Source organism: Pipra filicauda, unplaced genomic scaffold, assembly GCF_003945595.2.
Source record: "Pipra filicauda isolate LSUMZ 115617 unplaced genomic scaffold, ASM394559v2 scaffold338_size783178_pilon, whole genome shotgun sequence".
Classification (NCBI taxonomy): domain Eukaryota; kingdom Metazoa; phylum Chordata; class Aves; order Passeriformes; family Pipridae; genus Pipra; species Pipra filicauda.
In genome coordinates, this window is record NW_024104463.1 from 241420 (window position 1) to 261376 (window position 19957).

Below are 19957 nucleotides of genomic sequence, written 5' to 3' on the forward strand. Positions count from 1 at the left end.
TAAAATCTGTCTTGAAAATTAATCTGAGAACTGATGGGTACCTCGGTACCATGGGAAGTGTAAGGGGGAAAAGAAGAGAATTTGATGCCTTTGATTGATACCTTTCAGAGCTTCCTAGAAAATCTAAGTTCTTGAAAAAGTCCCATTCATGATGTACTTCAGCCACCTTCAGTACCTACCTGTAAGACTTGTCTGCTGTGTTGTTTTACCATTTACTGTGGTGTCTGGTTAGGCTGCATTAAACATCAGTTTTCAGAAGTAGATGCTGGCTTTGAGAAGGAGCTCAGGGGTCACCATGGATTTTAATTTAGAGGTACCAGGGAATTGACTGCAGGGGCTGCTCAAAAGTTTGGGAAAAATACATGTTGAAACTGGTGACCTTATTGGTGTGAAGTGGAAGGGTTTGGAGATCAAATCTTCTCTAATAATCTTGGCCAGCTGGTAGTGAGGGTGAGTTTAGTCTGGTTTTGTTGTGCAGAATAACTTGTCCTGGCCATGTTGGGTGCAGCTGAAAAGCTCTGTGTGCTCTGAGCACTCCCCAGGGTGTGCAAGGGGGGACAACTTCAGAATAATTCTTTTGACTGAGTGTGCTCTGACCAAATTGCCAAAAGGAAACCGAACACTTCCTTGGCATTAACTGCAGAACTGAAGAGTATCTCTTTCTCTGGCAGGAATCGACTTCAAGATCAGAACAATAGAATTAGATGGAAAGAAAATCAAGCTGCAAATATGGTAAGTATTCCAAAGGAATTTAAGTTTGCAGTGAATATTGTATTCATTTAGAGAAGAATACTTCACAGCTTTTGAGCTTCAGAGTCCTAGAAGTTTCATACCTTTAATTCATTGACTGCCCATGAGGTTTATGCTTTCCCCTGGCTTGCTCTCGGGGTGGTTCTGCTTCAGGAGCACAGGAAATGGCCTGTTCACATGCAAGCATTTCAGCAACTTCCCATTTTGTCCAAAACTGTCCTCTGAAATGTGCTTTTAGCTGTTCCCTGTGGAGGAGAAATATTAACTGCACAGCTGTAAATTAAAATATGCAGCCTAATAAAATGTGATCTCTGATACTTTGATACCTGGTTGTGCTCACCAAGGCACAGGGGAGTGATAACGCTCCCACTCCCTGCCTGGGGGGTGAGTAGAGACTGAGTGTGCTGGCAGCAGCAGGTGGGTGTTTCTGGTGTGTTTAAAAAGACACCTCTGAGTCCGGATGAGTGTAACACAAATCCCTTTTCCCCCTGAACTGTAGGGATACAGCGGGCCAGGAGAGATTCCGCACCATCACCACGGCCTACTACCGAGGAGCCATGGTGAGTGTCCCACTCAGAGCAGCCCAACACAACTGGTGGAACTGGTTTGCTCTTCTTAAGGTTGTATCCTGTAAGTCTGCAACTGCAGGACTGGATAATTGTGGCTTGAGATGTGGGGAGTGAAGTTCGTGGTTTGGTTGGGGGTTTTTTGTTTGTTTTTCCTTTCTTAAGCCTGCTGGTACTTTGTCTAGGCCTGTTTTGGTGATGAAACTTGAAGCCCTATTGTCTTTTTTCATACAATTAACATTTCAGCAGATTATAATAAAGTTGCCAAGCTTTAATCAGACAGGTTTGGTGTTGGTTTTTTTTTAATGCAGTCAACCCCTTTAAACATTTGAAGTGTGTGAAAAATGAATAATGAATTATTTTAATATTAAAAATGTGTCTCACTGAATTGCTTTTCCTTCAGCCAGTAAAGAATGCAAAATCTGGGCTAGAAATACAATCACCTGCAACAGCTACTGTTACTTTTTTCTCCATTGGGAATGACTTGAAGTCAAATAACTGGCTCCAGCCTTGCACCCTGTGTGCTACAAGTGCTTGTAATGCTCTTAATGCTGTGATTTGAGATACTTTATGTTGGAGCACTGTTAAAACTTGCTGATTACAAGCTGTGCTGCTGTTACATGGTCTTACTGCTTTGTGTGAGCAGTGGCAAAAGATGCTAAGTAGTAATATTTGGGGTAAATTCCCGGCCATGGCATAATGCCTTGAGAAAGGATTATAGGTGAATTAAGTCTTATGTTGAATTTCTTTGCAAATATAATTAAACCTGCAGCATAGATCAAAAGTCAGCCAATAGTGCTAGCTCATCTAACTAGATTTTCCTAATTTTATTTAGGGAATTATGCTGGTGTATGACATCACAAATGAAAAGTCTTTTGACAACATAAAAAACTGGATAAGAAATATAGAGGAGGTAAGTGCTTCGTTCCATCTTAGAATTTCCCTGGGACAAATAATAAGTAATTTTTCACTCTCATTATAGTAACCAGCATTTATGACCAATTTACTGTGCAATGAATGCAGCAGTGGTTGCTAATGGGGCTAATATTATTTTGTTCATTTAAGGATAGAAGGTAGAAAACTGAAGTTTGAAAAGTAAGCACAAGGTGTTTCAAAACTGTTCTTACTGTATGACTTTTATTGTTCTTTTTATACTTTGGGTGTGTCTAAGGAATGGGAAGGAGCAGGATCTCAAGGTGCCCACCTGTCACTTAGATGATGAGAGAGATCTCTGATTTCAGTTCTCACTGTGTTCTGTGTGTCTGATTGGGGAGTTTTGAGTTTTTCCTTTGCTCTGGGGTGAGCTTCCTTCCTGCTGATTTATTGTAAATTCTTTGATGGGACACTCTGCCAGGTAGGGATAGGTCCTTCTGAAGCTAGAGGAGAAATCGTAATTTTAGTGAAGCTGTAATTAGGTAACAGAATCTTACTGTTTGTTTTTCTTAAACATAAAATCCATGGGCTTTTCTTTAGTATTTTCTCTGGCTCTTAAAATTCCTGTATTAGTGAGCCATTTCATGCAAGAGTGACTGGGCTAAAAAAGTTCTCTTGCTGAAGTGATTATTACTTTAAAGAGACTTTTATTAATAATCTATTTTAAAAATACAAATACATTCCATAATGATACTCCAACCAAATCCCCCAGATGTCCAAGCACCACTTGGAAGTAAAGTGTGTACAGTTCTGTTTCCAGAATAGCCAAATGCCTGGGCACGTGTGCAACCTGGTACAGAGCCCATGGCACAGATTTGATCTGTAATGTAATCTAGGAGTATTTATTCCAACCTCTTTAATGTTTTAATTGCTTGTTTCAAAAATCAGTCTCTCTCAGTAATGCCTTGACATTCGATAATTTCTTTAAAATAAAATAGTCGTGGAGGAGTTTGACGCAAAAGTTTCTTTTAAACCATGATGCACTTTGTTTCTGAGAGGTTCCTTTTCCTTCTCTCAGCATGCCTCTTCAGATGTAGAAAGAATGATCCTGGGTAACAAGTGCGATATGAATGAAAAAAGACAAGTCTCAAAAGAAAAAGGGGAGAAGGTAAGATTTGATGACTTTACCCCATTCAGAAACCTCCTTCTCTTAGGATTTTAGCTCCTGGATGTTTGGTGTGTTTTAAGCTTATGAGACATAACAGGTCTCAAATCTGTCATTTCAGAAGCTTACAGGATGCCAGGTTTGGGGTTTTTGTCTTGAAATAGCACTTGATTGAAGGCAAGATCCTGCTAAGAATGTTGGCCTTTGCTATAGCATGAAGTATTTTAGATCTCAACATAAATTTTGTGTGTAGTTTGATCATGTTCTATTCAATTCACCATGGGGGTGAATTACTTACTCTTGTCATGAGTGCTGTTATTAAAGCTTAAGTAATTAGTTGTTCTGCAGAACAAACAGGTGAGTAAGAACCCTGTGAAATCTCTCACGTGTGCAGCTGAAGTTGTGTAGTTGGTAGTAACAGAGCTGAGGGCATGATTGTATGATTATCTGGCCCATAAATCCATATCAATAAAGGTTCTGCCTTAATGGTCTTTTAGAGCCCAAGTAAGTCTTTTTGTGAGAAATCAATCTGGGTTTTGTTTGTTTGTTTGTTTTTTTTGACTTTATATGATGGTGTGTGGCCTCTTCTAATATTTTGTCTAATTGTTCAGTAACTTTAATCTTATTGCAAGAGAAAAGCAGTGCTTGGTTTTGGTTTTAAAGCTTGCTGCAGCATCTGTTCTGGTAGGAATCTATGTGAAACATCCCTTTTACAAAGGAACCTCAAAACCACTGAAACACTTTAACCTCTCTTCCAGTTAGCAATTGATTATGGAATCAAATTTTTGGAGACAAGTGCAAAATCCAGCATAAACGTGGAAGAGGTAAGAGATGGGTGTTATGCTCGGGTGTTTTTTGAATTCCTGCTGGGGGGGTCTGTTTGGTCATCTGCTGGGCTTTCTGACCTCATCTGGCACCTGAAGTCCCAGCTGTGCTCCTGGGTCACCAAGCTTCTTATATTTAGAGAGCCTCTGTTATAATCCAACTGCTCCTTGTTTTCTGGTAACGTCTGGAATTGGTTTTTAAATGGGTGGTAACACAGTGGTTTACTATTACTGTAGCAAACAGTTGCTTTAGATGTCTGTGCCTTGCTACTTAAATTTCAAGTCCTTTTGGACAAGGAATAGGTGTAATTTTAGAGCAGTGCTTTGTGCAGGAAATTGGATTCAGGATTCTTTACTTTCAGGATAAAGAACCTTCAGGTTACTACTGAATACGTGCTGTGCAGATGAGACTGAAAATTTGTGTGTTAACCTGGAACACCAGGTCATAAACTGATGTTAGAGGAGGAAGAAGACTTACAATACTATCTAGAGATTTGTAATTTGTTTCCTGCAAATAAAGTCTGTGCTAAAAACAGACAATCCCTATTTATAAGAGCATAAGGAAATGGAATTGGAAGGAAGAGTTGGCTCAAGTCCAGTCTATCTTACTATAAATCACTTGTGTCATCTTGGGGAGAGAGGGGGGAGGATCTTAACTGTATGAAGTGTGGACAAAAAATAGTTATATCTGAAGGCAGTTACATTAAGATTTATTCATCCAGTAAGGTAGACTTGTTCTTAAGTGTTGTTCCTGTACCTTATCATTTCAAACCTTTCTGTGGGATACCCTTTGAAAGTCCTCCAAACATGTACTTAACTCTGATCATGCAGCTGACAAATTAACTACAAACTGAAGCCATTGTTACTTTAAAGCAACAGGAGGGCTGTCGTTCCAGCCAAGCATGTTTTTTGTGCTTGCAGGATGGTTGTTGTTATCCAGGATAGTTAGAAGGGACAGGTTTGCATGGTGCTGCATCTGGAGCAGTGTTTGACCCCGTTTCAGTGTCCCCGTGGTTCCCACAGCAGGCACTGGAAGTGTGACCATGAGCAGCAATACCAGTGGGGGTGGATAGTTGAGTCTCCTGATAAAAAGTACCCATCTTCTGCTTGAGTTCCTCTGGAGGGTCGACTTGGCCTTTCATGACACACCTGCAGTTTCATTTGAGCTCCTGCAGGTCATTAAATGCACAGCAGTGGTTTGTGGTTACTCCAAATGATTTGGCTGCCTGAATATTTTTTTAAATTGTCGCATGAATAGTGAAAAAAGCATTAAAAAATGTAGCTGGTGTAGGCATTTGGCAATCACTGATGATTTAGTCTACTTTCCACCAAATGCTTCATTTGTGGGAAATTGTGCAATTGTGACGTTCTCGAGGTCAGAAAGGAATTTATTTATTTATTTATTGTGAGTTATTTGCATTAAATGAGTGTCTCTCTTTGGATATGTTCTGAACACAATGAAAGGGGAAGTGATTACACTCTTTACATTCTGGAACTGTCCTTGGATTGTGAAAGTCTCCAGATACCCTTATGTCTTGCTTTTCCCTGCTTCTGGAGAACTGTAGAATTATTCTGCTACAGCAGTTATTTTACTCCTTCTTAGTTTGAAATCGGGGATGCTGAGATTTGCCAGAGTCATCATTTATGGGGGGGTTTTGTTGTTTTGAGGGTTTTTTAAATAACGGTGTATTGGAAGCTTAAATAACCTTAGAGGTAGCCCAGGAGCAAAGGTTTTGGAGGACAGACACAAGCTGACCTTACTGAGCATTCCCAGGCATCCATCCTCAAACCTCTCTGTGTTTCTAGTTGTGATGCACAGTTAAGCTGGGGGGGAATAGAAAGAGTGTTAGTATGTGCAGCCTTCTCTTCAGCTGATTTTTCTTTCCCCCTCCAGAGGTATGCAAAGGGAAAGTCTGTTCAATTGCTTCAAAGATTGGTAGAGTTGAGTCTCATAATAGAAAGTTTTTTCTTCTCGAGCATGTTTATTGAGGTTTTAAGTTTGCAGATATTGTACAGAGAGTGTCTTGCAGCTCAAAGTGCCATTAGTGGCCTGCAGAACACTGTACTGTTCATATGTCTGGCTGTTCCAAATCTATCATGTCTTTAATGTGTCTTGGGACTAACTCTTGTTTGTTTTTTCTTTATTTCCACTCCTCACCAGGCGTTTTTCACACTTGCACGGGACATTATGACAAAGCTCAACAGAAAAATGGTTTGTATTTCCAATTAGCATACAAACTACATCCAGTGAGAACACAGCTCTAATAGTTGGCTGAGTAGCAGCCCTGCCAAAATCTGGGGATTACAGTAGTTGCTAGATCAAATCTGAGCAAACAGTGATTTCTCACACTTTATTACACGTCAGTGCAGAACTGGTCCTTGTTTTGCATGAGCATTAACGTTGGGCAGCCTGGAACTGATGTGTTCTTCTGAAATGGAGCAGTGGGATCCCTGCTTTATTACATAGTCTCTTCTGCAGCTAATACTTGAGCTCTGGATTGTTAGGGAAATGTTATTTTTACAATAGACAGTTTTATCCAGTGAGTAACAGAGTCTGTGTGACTGAGGAGCTCAAGTTGCAACAACCCTCTGCTCTGGTTATTGCCTTGCAAGGGGGGGAAGTGGGGAGGGAAACATAGGAAAGCTGGACATATTGTTTTCTACATTTTGTGATGTTGGTGTTCTTTTCTCTTTCAGAATGACAACAGTTCATCGGGGGCAGGTGGGCCAGTAAAAATAACAGAAAATCGATCTAAGAAGAGCAGCTTCTTTCGATGCACGCTACTTTGATGAACTTCTAATGATAGACTGCAGCACACTTAGAACCTTTTCTGCTTCTTTGAAAGCACAGGGTCACAAAGCCTCAGAAATAATACCACCAAGCTGCTGCTGAGAGCTCCATTGAACGTAGACTGCGATACACAAAATACCAAGTGGATTTTGCTCACTAAGCCTATTGACCTGTCAGGCTTTCTTTCTCAGATATGGAAGCTATGAAGTGGAGACACAAATGCAAGAGTTAACCTGTTTTCATTTTTTACTTTCTGTTTTATTGCCTGTTGCAAAAGCTGCTATGTTTCTTTTAACTTTGCACATCCATATTGGCCTCTTACTGCCTGTTACAGCACAATCTTACATTTGTATTTGCACAGTTTGACTTGTAAATTCTTAACAGATTTGTGCAGGGTTTTCTTTCTGTTTTTAAACAAATTTATTTTCAAGCAGAAGAGCCAGGGGAAAAATTGTCTCACTTCCATTATCTCTATGCTGTATACTTGTGGCCATGCAGTATGGATGTTGTCGCTCTAGTGATGAGAATTACTGTAAAAATTGGCATTTAGCAATTTCTATGGATTTTGTTCTCTTAGATGCACAAATCTGTTCATGCAGAAGCTGTGGCTTCTATTCTGAATGTAGTATGTTGCTTTTCTCTCTTTACCAGACTTAGCAAAGTTGTGTTCTGAATTGCCAGTCACTGTCTGATTCACAGATGCACCTTTCAGTTATTTGAATAAACACAGTGTCTTTCCTCACTTAACTTCCCTTTGTTAGCTCGAACTGCACCTTTTTGTGTTTCTGATGAGGAATTACACTCTGGAGCTGAAATCAGCCTCACAAATTGGCCTCATCGCTATCACTTAAGTGGCTTGTGGAAGCTGAATGCATGAGTCTTGAGTAACCTCTTTTGGATTCACTTGTTCAGAAATGACTGCTTCTAAAGGTGACTTCCATTTCTACTGTAACTCTGAATAGTTCGTTAAGGTCTGTAATGACCCTTGGCAACAGAGGTGTCCCAAACCAGCTTCCTGGGCGGTTGCTGAAGCGTGCCCAGCTTTGGCCCCGGGGAAGCCGTGGCATTAGGGCTATAACATACTCCTGGTTCTGCAGTTAATGCTGAATGTGTGTCTGGTCTGCTCGAGCAGTTATTTTTTCATCACTGGTACAGTGACCTAGACTGTTAGAAGCAGAGGTGAAACATAGTTGCCTTTTTTACTCAACTGAGCATTGTATAACCTAGTCTTTGTTCTACTACTTTTTTTATTGTCTTCTGGAAAACTTTCCTCGATGAGCAATTAAAACAGGTGCTTTAGTTCTGTTGGTGTGCCAAACGTGGACCATTGTAAGCTTTAAGTACAAGTTTGTGTCCAGCCTGGTTGCTGTTGGGGGATAGGTGTGTTCTGTCACTGTCAAAGTCAGCGTCTGCTTTTGCTTCACTTCTTGGCTGGAGTTGTAAACAGTGAGTTGGTCGTTTCCACAGAGAACCACTTCATTTTGTTGTGTCAGGTACTGCATTTGTCATCTCTGGGTCTGTCCTGAATATTCTGGAAGTGAACAGGCCAGTAGTATTAGATTTAAACATTTGATTTGAAAAGGTTTAACGTTAGTAGTAGCTGGTTCCATGAAGTTCTGAGTGGTTATTGACCTGTCCCCACGTGTAGTTTGCTAGAAGTAGTTATTGGAACTAGGTGGTGGATCTCATAAACTGCTGTTGCTGCACTAGAACAGAGAAACCTTCATGGCAACAAGGTTTAGTGGAAAAGCAAAGCAACCCTAACTGCTGTGTTGTCTACCCTTGATGTTTTTCTTGGACAGGCTAAAGCAGTTATGTTTTCTGTATGGTTAAAAAAGTGCTTCTATACAGAAAGTGTTGTGACACCAATTATGAATGTTGTTTATTTTCAGTAATTTACCTCTGACTTATTTGGTGTCGTAATACTTTGATTTTTATCTCAGGGGTTGTCTGCAAACCAAAACTGACATGTTCTGTGTTTGGCACTGTTTACAGAATGCTTTGTATTGTTTTTTCCTGTCTTCGCTGTGTGGTTAAATGTCTATTCAATTATTAGTCTCCATGAACTTCCCTTTGAAAGAGCCTGTAAGTAGTAGAGTCTATGAAGTGCTTCTTGAAGCAGCAGCGAATTGGGGTATCTGCTCTGTATGGGGGAGGGTGGGAGGGAGAAAAAAACTTGCTATTTTCTTACATTTAGCTGTGCTAAACTGTACATAAATGTGAGGTAAGACCATAGGAAATTCACTTTATGCATGAGAAAGTACTGCAGTAAATATTTCACTTTGCTTATTGTTCATGTACAGTTCATCTTTTTCTATTTGTAGAAGAATTTAATGCAATTTTGTTGTCATCTGCTGAAACTGAAGAATTCTAATTTCATGTGGTCTTATGGATAAGGTAAAATGCAGCTTTCTTTCTTTGTGTTTTTGCCCCCGCCCCACTTCTCCAGCAGTATTAAATGGCTGAGTGGCTGCACTTTAGCAGTGTGCTAACTGTGGGTCAGTGTAGACCTCCCTGTGTCCAGCCTGCCCTGCCAGGCCTGGAGAAACGTGCTGTCCCTCGGCGTGGGGGCAGCTCTCTTGGACTGGGATATTTTAGCTGTGTTTGCCTTTGGAAAGCGGGTGCTGATGATGGGATGTTCTGCCTGTGCATCAGATGCTGGGTATTACAGGCTTTTCTAATATCACCATGATTGTTCTGTGCAGTCTCTGTTGCTACTTTGCTCCAGACTATATAATCTTAAGTTTTGAAGGACTCTTAACTATACCTCAGTCAACTAGTCAGTACTCTAATGCCCATTAGAATGAAAGTCATATAATTATTACTCATTAAGCAGCAAATGTATTTCTGTTTTGTTGCAGAAATTGCCATTAACCTTTCAGGAAAGCAGACATTGTTTGGTGGATTTCAGTAAAACAAAAATGCTGCTTGTGCTTTGGAGTTTTAGGAAATCTTTCCCTCAGCCCCATGTCTGTGCACTATATCTTTGACCAACATTTTTCTAAATGGTTTTAAAAAAAAGCCAAATGCAAAACAAACTGGTCTCAGTGCTTTGCAATTTTAGCTTTTGGTCTGTGCTCAGCAAAACATGCACAAGAGGTTTTTGTTGAGTGTATATAGAATATTTTATGTACTTATTGTCTGGGAGTTCTATTATTGCTAAAGCTTAAACCACTCATGAAACTTAATGCCGCTCACTTCTCTGTTTGGGGGACAGTCTTAAAAGTGCTGAGTGACCTTTCAGACCTGTAGTTCTTTTTCCAGAAAGTGTTTCCCATTGTAAAAGTACCTTTCCCATACTCGTCTGCTGAAGTCAAGTGAATTTCGTGGATCATTCTCACGAGTGAATAAAGGAGTCTTGAATGTACATATCACATTAAACTATTGTGAATGCATAACGATTTGAAAGTACATGAATAATATGTAAAATGCCTAAATGTGTTATTTGTGAAAATGCATCTGTTATTTGGTTATCTGTTAATGTAATGGAATTTTTGCAATGTTAAACTTGTTAAGGATTGGTCTGTAGGTGATAATAGGTCTTTTTTCTCCTCCATTCACTGACCTGCTTATACCATTCTCATTCTTATAAATAAAAAACGTATTTCTTTCTTCCAAAAAAGCAGGATTTACACTGATTTTTCTTGTTCCTGGTGAATTTAACTATTTTAGTGCATTCCTATGGCCTTACGGACATTTTTGCAAATAAAACTTCAATTACTGTTATTTTAATGCTATATAGCCACTAAATTGAGAATAAAAAGTATAGTCCTTGAGAAAATGCTTAATTTTGAAATAGAAGTGTTCTACTGTGTGTTTTTAAGCACATTTTACCTCTGATATAAAGGTGTAATGTGAAAAGCTCCTGCAGATAAAAGTGAACTTGTCATGTGGTTAACTTGTAAACCTAACCATTAATTGTGTATTGATGTATATAGACAAAAAAACCCAAACCCATCCCCTTAAAAAAACCTTCATAGTCCAATAGTTTTATTATTTCATGTGAACTTTTTTACAACGTGTGTCTCAAATAAAAGTTACGTAATGAAAAGCACTTGGAGCATTTTGTATGAAATATTCCACGTAGTTTTTGTCCAGTTGGCATCTCCACTCCACTTTTGATACCTTTGTTGTGGAAAGGTGTCCAGCTGAGCTGCATCTGTAAAGCTTGGCCCAACTAGTGATAAACCACAAGGGGGTTTGTATGGCTTTGCTTTTTCCTGAACTTGACTGTTCTTTAGAGTTGTCCTGAAAAATCCTTTATTCCTGTAGTGATTGCTTAAATCTATTATTTTGGTGACCTTCAGTTTCTTAAGCAACCATTTTTCCAGACATTTAGTGTCATGAAATACCCTTTAAAAGTCACTTCTGAGCAGTGACCACAAGGTAACATGAGACACAATCTCCAGTTCGATTAAGAATTATCTACTGAACTAAGCTGTTAACATTTTCTTTTTTGATGTTGCTTTAAATCAGCCCTGTGTGAAGGGTATGACTGTGAAGTACCCCGAGGCACAAGTATCGTGAATCAATACAGCAAATATTGTTTGTCCAGCTTCCCTCAGTACTGAATATTGAGGGATTTGACAAATGTTTGTTAGCTGTTAGTAAAATTACTGTGGTTTGACAGTAGCTATAATTGGTACAAAAATCAGCAAACCTAAGGAAGGAATGGTTTTGTCTGCCCAAGGCAAAAGCAGAGTAGTATCTGAGACATCCAAGTGGGCACCCTGAGGAATGAGTGGGAAACACGTGGGTGACAAGGAGTTTTTAAAATGTGTTCTTCCTACACATTCCTTTAATAAGCTGTATTTAGCTAGAAGGATGTGTTTTCTCTTTACCCTAAGCAACAGAAAGCTGGAGTTACATTCTTGTTACAGCTTACTACTCCTTGGTTTTGGTTGGGTTGGTTGTTGTTTTCAGACTGCTTCAGGCAGACAAGTTTGCTGTGTTAGGACCAGTTGTTTAAACATTATCTTGCTTGATCTGAACTGGGTTCAGATGCTCAGCAGTCCTTAGGTTCTCACAGTCCTTAGTGACATTTTAAGTACATTTGCATTCTGCCTTTGTTAAAAGGAAATAGCAGGCATACTTACCCTACATAAAAATGGTGATTTATTACAGTTCTTGGGTCTATTTTTGGTTGCAGACTAGCAATTATGATACAAATACTGCACACTTGTGGATCAGAGGCAAGTTGTTGGTACGCATGTCGAATGTATCCAGCTTTAAATGGCCTGCTGCATAAATTACTCTTTTGCCAGCTTGGCTCTTTAGAGTTCTTGAATTATACCAAAGTCATCAATACAAGATTTCAAAATGCTTTTTCTTTAGAAAGATTCTAATCTTCAAGAGATACAGAAGTACAGCTTTTATCTTGTATGAGGTTATTCTTGCCATCTGGAGGTTTAAAGAAAGGGTATGGCATGGAATGCAAAATGTACTGAAAAGTTGTAGTACTTTTGGATGTGTTGTAGATGCTTCAAAAATTTTTTACTGTCTTGGGCAGAGCACATCAGCAGTAAGCTGCTGAACAAATGCTCCACAAACTTCTGTGAGCATATATTCAGTACATATTGTTAATTCAATTTGTGAAATAAAGTTGAAAGTTTAGAGCAGGATATGAACATTTTCCCCATCTGAGGAATTAACAGGTTTAATGAATTGTGGAAAATGTGTGTAGCTTAAACTCTGCTACTGAATACATTGTACTGCCTTCAAAGTGACCAAGAACTCTGTAAACGTTCACTAATTTCACCCTACTTAGTCTTAAATACCTTCCTTGAGTAGATGACTGAGATGACTTGCTGCCCGTGTGACTTTTTCTGCTTGTGCCACCACTGCGAAGGCGTGTCCCTGGCACAGCCCTGACCGTGTCCCAGGGCCTCGGGGTGGGCACTGGTGTCTCAGATGGATGGACTTGTTTCAAAACGGGGTTTGATTTCTCAGTGGCAAGCTACCCTCGTGCTCCCTGACCTTTCTGCCTTGGTTTAACCCCTCTGCAGAGCAGCACAAAGAGGTGATGCTGCTGTGACACACCTTGGCCAGAAGCTGGTGAGACTGAGGGCTGCCGTGCCGGCACTTCTCAGTTGCATCCTTATTTCCAGACATACTTTCGTATGCAGTGTGCTCATCTCCAAAGAAAAGTTGAATGTTTAATTTTTTTTCATGTTGATCCTTATTATACTTCTTTTTTTCCTCTCTCCAGGCACCATAGGAACTAACTAGCTCTGGTATGTGTTCTAGATGAAGGACAGAACTTCTCCAGGAAGGCTGAACAAGTTCTGTCCAAACGCTGCTTCTGAGCTTCCTCACCCAAAACGCAATGACTTTGTAAACCTCACATTTATGCGCTGAACCAATAAAACACGGGGGGAAAAGGCAACGCATGTGTCTTAAATACTGTTTGTGTGTAGCTTTCCTGAACAGCACTGGTAAGTGTACTTGAAATTAGGGACCGCTGGGGCTACTCCGTCTGTCTGAGGGGAGGAACAAACCCTGGAGCCCTTTACCTGCTCTGTGTCCATGCTGAGAGATCAGCGAGATCCCTCTGCCCTCACGGGGGGATCAGCGAGATCCCTCTGCCCTCAGGGGGGGATCAGCGAGATCCCTCTGCCCTCAGGGGGGGATCAGCGAGATCCCTCTGCCCTCAGGGGGGGATCAGCGAGATCGCTCTGCCCTCAGGGGGGGATCAGCGAGATCCCTCTGCCCTCAGGGGGGGATCAGCGAGATCCCTCTGCCCTCAGGGGGGGATCAGCGAGATCGCTCTGCTCTCCTGGGGGGACCAGCGAGATCGCTCTGCCCTCCTTGGGGGGAATCAGCGAGAAGCCTCAGCCATCCCGGGGGGATTAGCGAGACCCCTCAGCCCTCCCGCGCCCTCCCCGCATCCCGGCGACAGCCGCACACCCGGGGCAGGGAAGCCCCGCAAAGGCGGCCGTGGCTGAGGGCGCTCCGGGCCGCCCCTCCCTGAGATGGCGCCCGCAGCTCCCGCCCCGGCCCCTCCTCAGACGCTCCTGCGGGGCCACCCCGCGGGTCCCCCCCGGCCCCGGCGAGGGCTGAGGGGGCTGTGCAACATCTGCCCCTGGAGCTCGGCCCGGGCTCCCCTCAGCGATCCTCGATGGCCACGGATGTGCCCAGCGCCGTGTCCCGCGGCCTCGGGCACCCCTGGGGCGGTGCTGGGGGTGGCAGCGCGGGCTGTGATGTGTGGGGGATGTGCTTGGGGGAAAACACGGGGATTTTCATGTGGCGGTCACTGAGGTTCGGGCACTCCCGGGGCGTTCCCGAGGGAGCTCCCAGTGCTGGGGCACAGGGCAGGGCAGGCCGGCAGCGCTCCCGGGGCTGTGCCCTGCGGGGTGACCCGGGTGTCCCACCGGGGTGTCCCACAGCTATTCCCAAGAACCTTTATAAAACCTTGGAAAACACACGTAACCAGAGGTCCTTTTAGAAGCTGGCCCTGCTTTTCTGTGTTTTCTTACACGCTGGTAGTCCTTCCTCTTCCACTTGTAATGTAGTTTGCATAAATGGGCAGGGTTATTTAACTGGCTTTTAACCACCCCGTCCACATCAGAGGTGAAATTGCTAGTTTAAATTTCTCCTGAAATTAAAAAACAGTTTCTTGCCATGGGAAATGCTCTCTTCTTTAGCACGTGCTTCTTTTGCGGTATTTGCTGTGTAAATCTCTAACCAATTTATTTGCCTTGTGGAGACAGTAGGAATTTCAAATGCGAGTGGAAAATGCAAGATGAGTAACAGTTTTTTGGGGTTTCCCCCTCCCCTCTTTGATTCAAGGGCTTTCATCTGGCTGCTCTCCCTGCTTTCCTCCTCTGTGTGGTTTGTCGCTGTGCAGATTGGTGGGAGCCACTGAGCATCAGTGTGGAAAAATGTGCTCATCTTTGGAGTGGTGTTTTCTGTGCTGCCCCAGGAGCTATTCTGGTTTGCCTACAACAGATTTGGAAGTAAGTCATATAGTATTTCTTATTCACTGAAGATTGCTGAAGTGTGGAATCATATTGGACAAACAGCTAACACTATTTGATATCAGCAGTTCTCCTGTGGCAGCATAACTTCTCAAGAGTTAGTTTCAATAACAGAAAATAAAATAATTGGAGTCTTAAAGCAAATAATGAAACTTATGAACTTCAATTTTAAAATTTGTTTCTATGATGCAAATCGGAGGTCAAAGACAACTAATAGTGTTAACTCTATTAGTTAACCTTTGAACTTTCTTCCATAGGAAGGGCCACCTTTTGGAAAGGAAGAGAATTTAAAACAAAGTTTATAATTAATTTATCAAGTTTTCCTATGAAATTTCCTGCTATTTTTTTTTGAGACATGCAGTGTCCTGAACCTTAAATATTAGTGAAGTCCCTTATTATTAGGCTTTAAGTAGAAGAAATGATCTTTTACCCTTTTAATTGTAGGGAGCAGTTTAGTTTATCTCTCTTTAATTGTGTAACTCAGTGAGTTGAATATTTGTGTTTCAAAAGTTTAGTGCAACCAATTTAAGACAAATTACAGCTACTTCTGCATTGGCATATTTGTTCATGTTTTCTCTTTGGATTACTTGCATGCCTTTTTCTTCAGGGTATCCATAGAAAATTTTAGAATGGGAAGATACATGTCTTTTATTTGTTTTACTGATTTTTATTAGCAGAAGTATTTGCTGTTTCACTCCCATGACCATATCTGTAGCTGAGATTGGAAAAGTCATAATTTCAAATGGGAGTTTGTGGACTTCCACTGCATTTTTATCTGTGATTGCTGGAACAAATGACAATTTTTATTAATTATATCCCTTGTGTTTGCAAGTGAAGTTTTTAAAAAAAACACATTTTGAAAATTGTACAGGTTTGTGTAAAAAGTTAAAGTGTTCTCAAAAGACTGGTTACAGGAGTCCCATTTCTACTGTGTCAGCTGAAAACCTTTCTTGCAGGAAGAAATTTCAGCTTGGGCTGAAATCAGTTCTGAAAGAGGAAGGGCAGTCTGTTCAAATATGTCTTTCTGTGCTCTGCTGAAGCTAAAACAGGTATCTGTGTGGTGAAGTCATTCATAGAAAGAGAGAGGCACTTTGATCTGGGCCAGCTGCATTTGTTCAAGTCAGTAGATGCAATTGTTTGACCCAGTGCCTGTCCTAGAAATATCCAGAAAGGATTTTATCCGTATGTTCTTGGAATCTGGCCCATAGCTGTAGGAGCTGGTAGCAGCTTGCTCTTCTGGGATTTTCCTGATGAGGTTTTTCCCTTGTCCTTGCTGAGGGTTGCAGCAGCACGGAGCAATGCCAGCTCTCCTGGCTGCTGCTTTTCTTGGTGGCTTGTGACCCTGCTCCAATGAGCAGTTCACCTTATTTATCTTGGTTTGATTAGGAATGGGTACTGGTTTTGCCCTGCCATGGAGCTACAAATAAGTGAGGAGCCAGCAAAGCTACAGATCACTGTCATGGTGTTCACAAAGTGTTTTCAGTCTCTCAGCGTGTAAAGAAGTGTAATTCTCTGATGATGTAATGTCAACATGTCCCGCTTTTTAGGGTGAGACACCCTTAAAATGTAGAGTGGTGGGGGTTCCTAGAGACCTAGCTTTTCTAGCAAAGCAAGAAACTGTCCTTTGTATTTATTAAATACACACAGAAAGCAAAGAACGAAAGAGGAAACTGGTGAAAAACGTCTGCACAACTTCCTTTACTCTTTCCCTTTTTATGTAGCAATTCTGAAAGGAAAAGCCCTCCTCGACAGTCCTGCAGAGGGCACATGACTTCGTGCTGAGAGAAGGATTACTAAGGGGTTTTTTCAATATATTCCCTTAAGAAAATCACAAAGGAAAAAATATAAAACGTAGCAAACATGTTGCTTTTGTCTGTATTTTTCTAGTGGGTGAATTCCTAGAGGATTTTATAAAACGTATGCAATCTGTCCAGAAGCAGCTAAAGTTCAGTGCTGTAAAAACAGCTTAGAAATGGTCTGTGCTGGCAGATTTCAGGCAATCTGCTGGAAAAGTGAATCAGGGAACTTGCAGGATCATGGTGCCTGTGCAAATACGATGTGTGATTGTTAATTGGAGGAGATGCTGCCTTCATTTTATCACTGGAGAATGAGGTGCATCTGAAGTGACTCAATTTTTATTCATAACTTTTGACAGCTGTGTGTGTTATCGTTAACTCCTTAATAAGCCATTGTTGCCATTGCTTAAAAAGCGTTTGGCTTTCCTGGGAAGACATTTGGGCCAGTGGAATGGGACTATTATATTCATATTGCATGTGCCTCCAGAAATATTTTAATTTACCAAAGACAATAGCTAAATGGTTTGGTACAAAAATAATCCCTGAGCATAACACTTGACTTTCAAGTCCTTGTTCCATAGTAAGTGTTCCAGCATTCATGTTTATTTTTGCATTTCCTTTTGCTATTGTTTCCAAACTTCACTCTATAGTGTTGGGAGGAAGTAAAAGAAGTGACAACTTTCCTGCCTTGGCTTTCTCATGTATAAGTCACTAGATGGTGCCATTTCACTTCTGTGGAATCGGAAAACTGTCTTACGTATTATTTTTGGTAACAATTATTAGTTATGTTTTTAAAATAAAACAATTGGACTTAGGAGTCCTTTTTTTGAAACTATCACTTTTTTTTTTTTCTGAGACTGTGCGATATAGATGTTTTGATCAAATAAAACCAATGTGCAAATATTTAAAGTTCTGTTCTTTTAAATTGTCACCAACTTTTAGTTTTACATTCATTTACATGTTTTACTGACATGACAATGGGACCTGACTTGATACAAACACGTATTTTAAACGTAGAATTGCTGGTGAGTACCTGCAGCTGCTGTGAATGATGAGGCACACGTTCCTTCAGCTGAGGCAGAGTGCTTCCCATGCACTGGCAGTTGCTCTGCATTTCTGTGTGCTCAGAACTGAAAAGAAGAGAGTCAACAGTGGCTCCTTTGTGTCCTGGGATACCACAGAAGCTCCGTGCAGTTCCAGGTAACATGTTAAAAGTTGTTCTTGGAACTGTTGTTTCCTAATTTCACATGACAGAGCTGCATAGTCGGGTGGATTGTCCCAGCTCGGGTTCTGATTAAGAGTTAGGTGCAAGTGATGGGCATTATTTCCAGGTTTAACCACTTCATTTTCTGTTTAGCTGCTCAGAAATAGGCTTCCAAAACCATTCTTTGCAAAATGGCTTTGACACTTTTTTTGTGAGAATGGCAAAGTAGAACGTAACGTTCACTGGAATGTTTATAATTAATAAAATTGCTCATTTTGAGAGATCCCAGTATTGGGTTTGACTTGCTGGCCATCAGACTTTTCTCAGTGAGAAATGACGTTCTAATTAAAATACAGGGAATTTGAAGTCTCTCTGTGAACATTTCCTGTTGAATATGCAGCCAAAACTGAAATAAGGTGTCAGATTTTACTTTTCTGTAATATTCCTGATTATGTGACATTTTTGGAGTGTAGAATATATAAATATTGCCTTTTTTTAAGGACGTGTGTGGGAGGTTAAGCTCCAGTCTGTGTTTTCTAGTGATGAAGGAAAATGTCTTCTTTTAAGTAGAACGAAAAAACAAGGAAAATAAAATAAAGTGTTAATAAGATTTAAATATTCCTTGCAAAGTAATAATAAAGTAATAAAAATTCCTTTTGAATTTTTATGTCCAAGCTGTATTGGTGTTTAAAAATGCCCACACCACAATGAAGTCATAAGCTGATTTTTCAAAATATGCTCATTGTGTAAGAATAACTATTTACAGTTTTCTTGTAGAATTTCAGAAGTTCTGATTACTTGCAGATAATAAAAAAGCAGTGGTTGGTGGTGGTGCTGATTTTCTGAGCCACTTGATGGCATCAAGTCTTGTGAGTTCACCAGTTTTGTTTCCTTAAGGTCTTGACAGTAGGGGAAGTGAAAAATGGGGCAGATTATAAAGCCCCTCCACATTTAGAGCAACTGATGCCTTCTTGCATTTAGGGGAGGGGAAAAAAAAATCAATATTTCTTTACTTTATAACTTGGCTTTTGTCAGGCAGCAGTTTGAAATGCACAGTTCAAACCTCCCCACGGGTACCACACATCTGGGCATCTTAATTGTGCACTTAGAGCTTTCTGCAACAGGAAGACAGATGATTCAATATTAAATTTATATGCTGAATTAAGGGTAACAAGTTTAAAATGGAGGACTAGGCCTTAAACTTAGATGAGAATTAGTGTATTGATCTTGCTGTAGAATTAACGAAAATAACATTTTACTTCAACACATTAAGCTTTGCCATAGCAAAACTACTCCCTTTTCTTTCCACCATTTTAGCTGAAGTCAAGAAGACTTTTTTTTGTCCCCCAACACTTCTATTTTTAATATGCTTTGTCAGAAGTTAAAATTTGCTTTTGAGAGGCAATAACTTTTAGGTGTATTTATTAAAAGAATCCTTTGGGGTTTGTTGTTGTACATCAGAAATTATATGTGTGGAACTTTTTGTGACTCGGGGCTCCCTCAGCAAGTTTTGAAACACATTTAGTTGTCCAAGGTGTGTTGTACCCCTACACTGCTCACAGTGGAGAAAATGCAAAAATAAGGTATTTACCATGATGCCACTGCACACACCTTTTAGCAGAGCAGCCTTAGGAAGGGATGGAAGGAGAGCTGTACACCCCTTGTGCCATCTAACTCCTTCACTTCGCTGGCTTAAGTTATTTATTCTTCATTTCTGCTCTTGGAGGCTCAGAAATGGGTCATTCCATTTAAAAAGAAGTGAATTGAGATTTTTGTAACTTGGTTTATTATGGTAACTACATCTGTCTTTCTGATCATGCCTGATTTTTTCCAGACATCTCAAATATTGTGTATGTAAGAATGACACAAGGAATCTCCTGGAAACTATTAAAAAATGTGATATTTCAATAGGATTATTAAATGACAGTAACTACAGAGCCCAGAAAACACATGGATTTGGATTCTTTCAGCTGAGGGACCGCTGGCAGTGCCGACTGGTAACACAATATTAA

At 40.7% G+C, this 19957-nt stretch overlaps 1 protein-coding gene and 1 long non-coding RNA gene across 7 annotated transcripts in view; both read left to right on the forward strand.

Moving 5' to 3' along the window:
* Positions 1-13354, forward strand: part of RAB8B (RAB8B, member RAS oncogene family) — a 28960-nt gene extending 15606 nt beyond the window's left edge. Inside the window, exons 2-9 of one of the 2 annotated variants that reach the window (XM_039384076.1) lie at positions 672-732; positions 1250-1310; positions 2152-2229; positions 3268-3357; positions 4113-4178; positions 6340-6390; positions 6876-6900; positions 13178-13354. In XM_039384076.1, the coding sequence (XP_039240010.1) occupies positions 672-732; positions 1250-1310; positions 2152-2229; positions 3268-3357; positions 4113-4178; positions 6340-6390; positions 6876-6900; positions 13178-13197 (452 nt within the window). In that variant the 3' untranslated portion in view covers positions 13198-13354. Of the gene's footprint in view, positions 1-671; positions 733-1249; positions 1311-2151; positions 2230-3267; positions 3358-4112; positions 4179-6339; positions 6391-6875; positions 9130-13177 lie in introns of those variants that run through there. The other variant, XM_027712131.2, reaches the window with a different exon arrangement.
* Positions 13355-13631: 277 nt separating this feature from the next.
* Positions 13632-19957, forward strand: part of LOC120323759 — a 43773-nt gene continuing 37447 nt past the window's right edge. For 2 of the 5 annotated variants that reach the window (XR_005564574.1, XR_005564573.1), the window contains exons 1-2: positions 17779-17941; positions 18712-18814. This is a non-coding gene — a long non-coding RNA (uncharacterized LOC120323759). Of the gene's footprint in view, positions 14925-17778; positions 17942-18711; positions 18815-19672; positions 19943-19957 lie in introns of those variants that run through there. The other 3 variants (XR_005564575.1, XR_005564572.1, XR_005564576.1) reach the window with 3 other exon arrangements.